Here is a 6,585-nt window from a genome sequence, read left to right on the forward strand (position 1 = left end):
TAGCCAACTCTTAAGGTTTCTCCATCTTCCAGAGAGTGACAATTGAATTTTGTGTCTATGAATCATTCTATGATTATGAATTAGTTTTGCATTTATTTTAATTTTGTAATGTGTTAATGTTTCAAAGCAAGAACTTTAACATGTAACAGGAGCTCTTCAGAATTACCTCATGAAGACTAATTTGGTTAATACTAACAAAGTCTGATATTTCGAAGATAGTTTCTCATCAACTGGCAGGCCTCATATTTCACAATTTCATGTTGACATATTGACTTTTATGTCTCAGTAGAGCAACAAATGCCAGTAAATGTGGCATCTGAAATAGAGGAAAGATTCTGTCTATTAAAATTCTTTGAATTTTTTAAACATATAATGTTGGGAGTAGCAGGAAATAAGGAAAATCATTTCCAAATGATTTATCTTTAAATTCATCAATTTCCAATGATATATTTAAAAATAAATCATTTGGAAATGATGATTTTCCTTATTTATTGTCTCTTCCCTCACCAGAAACATGACTTGAATGGTCTTCTTTTCCAGGAAACAGATATAGAACTTTACATATATGGCATTCATAAGTTTCAGTGATTTGTCTTATTTCACTCTTCATTATAAGCAGAGATTCTCTCAACATTTGAACATATTTTGCTTTAAATTTTGTATTCATGATGAAAATTTGAAAGCTTTATTTCTCCTAATGTTTATTTTACTTATATTTCAAGTAAGAATCGTGCCTATTAAATTTGTCTACCACTAGTTGACATACTTCAGCAGATGAGACTCTGCTATGATCCCATTGATCCCCAAATGGGAGTGGAAGACCAACTCTTGTTTCTCTGCAGCCTGTATTCCAGTCTCTATTAGCTATCAAAAATGTCTGTGCCTATTTCAAACTTAACATGTCCCAGCAATGATGTAGTTGGTAAGTTTTCAAATAAACCATGAAATCATTATCTCTCTTATCATAAAATTCCCTGTCTTTTCAACCATAGTTGTAAGTTGAAGAGGAGATTATAGAAAATAACTAGCCAAATTAATACTTTAAGAAATACTTTATTATTACTATTAACCAAATTAATCTTTGGGAGATAATTCTGAAGAACTTCTGTTATATGCTGAAGTCGTAGCTTTAAAGTTTTACTTCATTACAACATTAAAATAAATGGGAAACTGCAGAGTGATTCATAGACACAAAATTCAATTATGACTTTCTAGAAGATTGACAAACCTGAAGATTTGGCTAACTTGAACATATTGCTAATGTAGAAGCCTTCTGTATGTTAATCAATGAAAACTTAGGAGTATATGTAATCATATTAGGACTTCATAGAAAATAATTAAGTCATCATTTCCAAGCTCCCCTTTGAAGACATTATATAAGTGACAATCTGTAGGTGTCCATGAATTTCATATGCTTTGAGATTCATAAGGGTCCACTAAGGATGATGTTGAAAGCTGACAATTGTACTGGGGCGACTCAGTCTAGCCCGAGTTTTGATGCTGCAAAGTTGTATCTCAGAAAAGGAAATAAGTGCCTCACACCTCAAGTCAAACTTGTTTTGCTTGCGCTCTACTTCCATGTTCAAAGATGCGTTCAATCATTTCTACTAGTTAATTTCTAGGTTATTATTTCTATAATAACAACAAAGAACAGAGGATTTCTTTTTCCAATAAATGACAAATTAGATTCAGGCTAAATTTCTACCAAAAAAATTAAAAGACTATGTAAGATTTTAAAGAATATTATCAAAAGAATAAAATATTTGATGAAAAAGTAAGAGACTGCCAATCCAAAACCTAAAAACAAATGGGAATTCAGAGAAATAAATGGAACATTGAAGCTTCTTCTGCCTCAGGGGCATTTGCTGAACCCAGTATATTTGAATTTATGGTATTAGGTAGGCGGAAGTTAAGCCCCAGAGTTCACCCAAGGTGGTAAACTGACTGTGAGAGCTTCCCCACATCAAATTGCATGCCAGAAGGTTACATCTCATGGTAAAAGCAAAGCAAAGCAAAACAAAACAAAAACAAACTATAAATAAGCATTCTACTCTCTGCCTCACACACACACACTCCTCAGGGGAACCTAGGAAAATTCTCATGGCACTGAGTAAACAGGAAAAGAGATAAGGCATAAAAAGTCCCTGAGATGTTATGGTCACCACAGCCATGCCCTGGTGCAGGAAGGCACCTTAATGCTAGGTCTTAAATAATCATAAAAAGTGATTAAGTAATTCAATTAAAAATTAGTCATTGAATAATCCACAATGAAAATTAACAAAATATACCAGAAGACAAGGCACCATGAAAAACAATCAGCAGAAACATTAAATCACCGAAACAAATCCCAAAATACTTAATTAACATTATCCAAACTATGAAAAAAAGTATTCCTACTCTGTTTAAAGATATAGAAGACAGGCAGTAGCATCGAGCAGCAGAGTCCGCACGCTCCGGCGAGGGGCAGAAGAGCGCGAGGGAGCGCGGGGCAGCAGAAGCGAGAGCCGAGCGCGGACCCAGACAGGACCCACAGCCCTCCCCAGCTGCCCAGGAAGAGCCCCAGCCATGGAACACCAGCTCCTGTGCTGCGAAGTGGAAACCATCCGCCGCGCGTACCCCGATGCCAACCTCCTCAACGACCGGGTGCTGCGGGCCATGCTGAAGGCGGAGGAGACCTGCGCGCCCTCGGTGTCCTACTTCAAATGTGTGCAGAAGGAGGTCCTGCCGTCCATGCGGAAGATCGTCGCCACCTGGATGCTGGAGGTCTGCGAGGAACAGAAGTGCGAGGAGGAGGTCTTCCCGCTGGCCATGAACTACCTGGACCGCTTCCTGTCGCTGGAGCCCGTGAAAAAGAGCCGCCTTCAGCTGCTGGGGGCCACTTGCATGTTCGTGGCCTCTAAGATGGAGACCATCCCCCTGACGGCCGAGAAGCTGTGCATCTACACCGACAACTCCATCCGGCCCGAGGAGCTGCTGCAAATGGAGCTGCTCCTGGTGAACAAGCTCAAGTGGAACCTGGCCGCCATGACCCCGCACGATTTCATTGAACACTTCCTCTCCAAAATGCCAGAGGCGGAGGAGAACAAACAGATCATCCGCAAACACGCGCAGACCTTCGTTGCCCTCTGTGCCACAGATGTGAAGTTCATTTCCAATCCGCCCTCCATGGTGGCAGCGGGGAGTGTGGTGGCCGCAGTGCAAGGCCTGAACCTGAGGAGCCCCAACAACTTCCTGTCCTACTACCGCCTCACACGCTTCCTCTCCAGAGTGATCAAGTGTGACCCGGACTGCCTCCGGGCCTGCCAGGAGCAGATCGAAGCCCTGCTGGAGTCAAGCCTGCGCCAGGCCCAGCAGAACATGGACCCCAAGGCCGCCGAGGAGGAGGAAGAGGAGGAGGAGGAGGTGGACCTGGCTTGCACACCCACCGACGTGCGGGACGTGGACATCTGAGGGCGCCAGGCAGGCGGGCGCCACCGCCACCCGCAGCGAGGGCGGAGCCGGCCCCAGGTGCTCCCCTGACAGTCCCTCCTCTCCGGAGCATTCTGATACCAGAAGGGAAAGCTTCATTCTCCTTGTTGTTGGTTGTTTTTTCCTTTGCTCTTTCTCCCTTCCATCTCTGACTTAAGCAAAAGAAAAAGATTACCCAAAAACTGTCTTTAAAAGAGAGAGAGAGAAAAAAATAGTATTTGCATAACCCTGAGCGGTGGGGGAGGAGGGTTGTGCTACAGATGATAGAGGATTTTATACCCCAATAATCAACTCGTTTTTATATTAATGTACTTGTTTCTCTGTTGTAAGAATAGGCATTAACACAAAGGAGGCGTCTCGGGAGAGGATTAGGTTCCATCCTTTACGTGTTTAAAAAAAAGCATAAAAACATTTTAAAAACATAGAAAAATTCAGCAAACCATTTTTAAAGTAGAAGAGGGTTTTAGGTAGAAAAACGTATTCTTGTGCTTTTCCTGATAAAGCACAGCTGTAGTGGGGTTCTAGGCATCTCTGTACTTTGCTTGCTCATATGCATGTAGTCACTTTATAAGTCATTGTATGTTATTGTATTCCGTAGGTAGGTGTGTAACCTCTTCACCTTATTCATGGCTGAAGTCACCTCTTGGTTACAGTAGCATAGCGTGCCCGTGTGCATGTCCTTTGCGCCTGTGACCACCACCCCAACAAACCATCCAGTGACAAACCATCCAGTGGAGGTTTGTCGGGCACCAGCCAGCGTAGCAGGGTCGGGAAAGGCCACCTGTCCCACTCCTACTATACGCTACTATAAAGAGAAGACGAAATAGTGACATAATATATTCTATTTTTATACTCTTCCTATTTTTGTAGTGACCTGTTTATGAGATGCTGGTTTTCTGCCCAACGGCCCTGCAGCCAGCTCACGTCCAGGTTCAACCCACAGCTACTTGGTTTGTGTTCTTCTCCATATTCTAAAACCATTCCATTTCCAAGCACTTTCAGTCCAATAGGTGTAGGAAATAGCGCTGTTTTTGTTGTGTGTGCAGGGAGGGCAGTTTTCTAATGGAATGGTTTGGGAATATCCATGTACTTGTGTGCAAGCAGGACTTTGAGGCAAGTGTGGGCCACTGTGGTGGCAGTGGAGGTGGGGTGTTTGGGAGGCTGCGTGCCAGTCAAGAAGAAAAAGGTTTGCATTCTCACATTGCCAGGATGATAAGTCCCTTTCCTTTTCTTTAAAGAAGTTGAAGTTTAGGAATCCTTTGGTGCCAACTGGTGTTTGAAAGTAGGGACCTCAGAGGTTTACCTAGAGAACAGGTGGTTTTTAAGGGTTATCTTAGATGTTTCACACCGGAAGGTTTTTAAACACTAAAATATATAATTTATAGTTAAGGCTAAAAAGTATGTTTATTGCAGAGGATGTTCATAAGGCCAGTATGATTTATAAATGCAATCTCCCCTTGATTTAAACACACACACACACACACACACAAACCTTCTGCCTTTGATGTTGCAGATTTAATACAGTTTATTTTTAAAGATAGATCCTTTTATAGGTGAGAAAAAAAACAATCTGGAAGAAAAAAACCACACAAAGACATTGATTCAGCCTGTTTGGCGTTTCCCAAAGTCATCTGATTGGACAGGCATGGGTGTCACAAGGAAAATTAGGGTACTCGACGTAAGTTCGGTTCCGATGTATTCTTATCCCCTGCCCCTTCCTTTAAAAAACTTAGTGACGAAATAGACAATTTGCACATCTTGGCTATGTAATTCTTGTAATTTTTATTTAGGAAGTGTTGAAGGGAGGTGGCAAGAGTGTGGAGGCTGACGTGTGAGGGAGGACAGGCGGGAGGAGGTGTGAGGAGGAGGCTCCCGAGGGGAAGGGGCGGTGCCCACACCGGGGACGGGCCGCAGCTCCATTTTCTTATTGCGCTGCTACCGTTGACTTCCAGGCACGGTTTGGAAATATTCACATCGCTTCTGTGTATCTCTTTCACATTGTTTGCTGCTATTGGAGGATCAGTTTTTTGTTTTACAATGTCATATACTGCCATGTACTAGTTTTAGTTTTCTCTTAGAACATTGTGTTACAGATGCCTTTTTTGTAGTTTTTTTTTTTTATGTGATCAATTTTGACTTAATGTGATTACTGCTCTATTCCAAAAAGGTTGCTGTTTCACAATACCTCATGCTTCACTTAGCCATGGTGGACCCAGCGGGCAGGTTCTGCCTGCTTTGGCGGGCAGACACGCGGGCGCGATCCCACACAGGCTGGCGGGGGCCGGCCCCGAGGCCGCGTGCGTGAGAACCGCGCCGGTGTCCCCGGAGACCAGGCTGTGTCCCTCTTCTCTTCCCTGCGCCTGTGATGCTGGGCACTTCATCTGATCGGGGGCGTAGCATCATAGTAGTTTTTACAGCTGTGTTATTCTTTGCGTGTAGCTATGGAAGTTGCATAATTATTATTATTATTATTATAACAAGTGTGTCTTACGTGCCACCACGGCGTTGTACCTGTAGGACTCTCATTCGGGATGATTGGAATAGCTTCTGGAATTTGTTCAAGTTTTGGGTATGTTTAATCTGTTATGTACTAGTGTTCTGTTTGTTATTATTTTGTTAATTACAGCATAATGCTAATTTAAAGAGACTCCAAATCTCAATGAAGCCAGCTCACAGTGCTGTGTGCCCGGGTCACCTAGCAAGCTGCCGAACCAAAAGAATTTGCACCCCGCTGCGGGCCCGCGTGGCTGGGGCCCTGCCCTGGCAGGGTCATCCTGTGCTCGGAGGCCATCTCGGGCACAGGCCCACCGCACCCCACCCCTCCAGAACACGGCTCACGCTTACCTCAACCATCGTGGCTGCGGCGTCTGTCTGAACCACGCGGGGGCCTTGAGGGACGCTTTGTCTGTCGTGATGGGGCAAGGGCACAAGTCCTGGATGTTGTGTGTATCGAAAGGCCAAAGGCTGGTGGCAAGTGCACGGGGCACAGCGGAGTCTGTCCTGTGACGCGCAAGTCTGAGGGTCTGGGCGGCAGGCGGCTGGGTGTGCGTTTCTGGTTGCACCGCGGCGCTTCCCAGCACCAACATGTAACCGGCATGTTTCCAGCAGAAGACAAAA

At 44.0% G+C, this 6,585-nt stretch overlaps 1 protein-coding gene across 1 annotated transcript; it reads left to right on the forward strand.

The window, feature by feature from the left end:
- The first annotated feature begins 2,421 nt into the window (after window positions 1-2,421).
- On the forward strand, window positions 2,422-4,611 carry LOC101144860 (G1/S-specific cyclin-D1-like). Its single transcript, XM_055348266.2, has one exon. The coding sequence runs from the start codon at window positions 2,566-2,568 to the stop codon at window positions 3,448-3,450; it is 885 nt and encodes a 294-aa protein (XP_055204241.1). The 5' UTR covers window positions 2,422-2,565; the 3' UTR covers window positions 3,451-4,611.
- The last annotated feature ends 1,974 nt before the right edge of the window (window positions 4,612-6,585 follow it).

Source organism: Gorilla gorilla, chromosome 7 (genome assembly GCF_029281585.2).
Source record: "Gorilla gorilla gorilla isolate KB3781 chromosome 7, NHGRI_mGorGor1-v2.1_pri, whole genome shotgun sequence".
NCBI classification, from domain to species: Eukaryota; Metazoa; Chordata; class Mammalia; order Primates; family Hominidae; genus Gorilla; species Gorilla gorilla.

Coding starts and splice junctions, on each gene's coding strand:
- LOC101144860 (XM_055348266.2), top strand. CDS start 2,566: ATGGAACACCAGCTCCTGTGCTGCGAAGTGGAAACCATCCGCCGCGCG.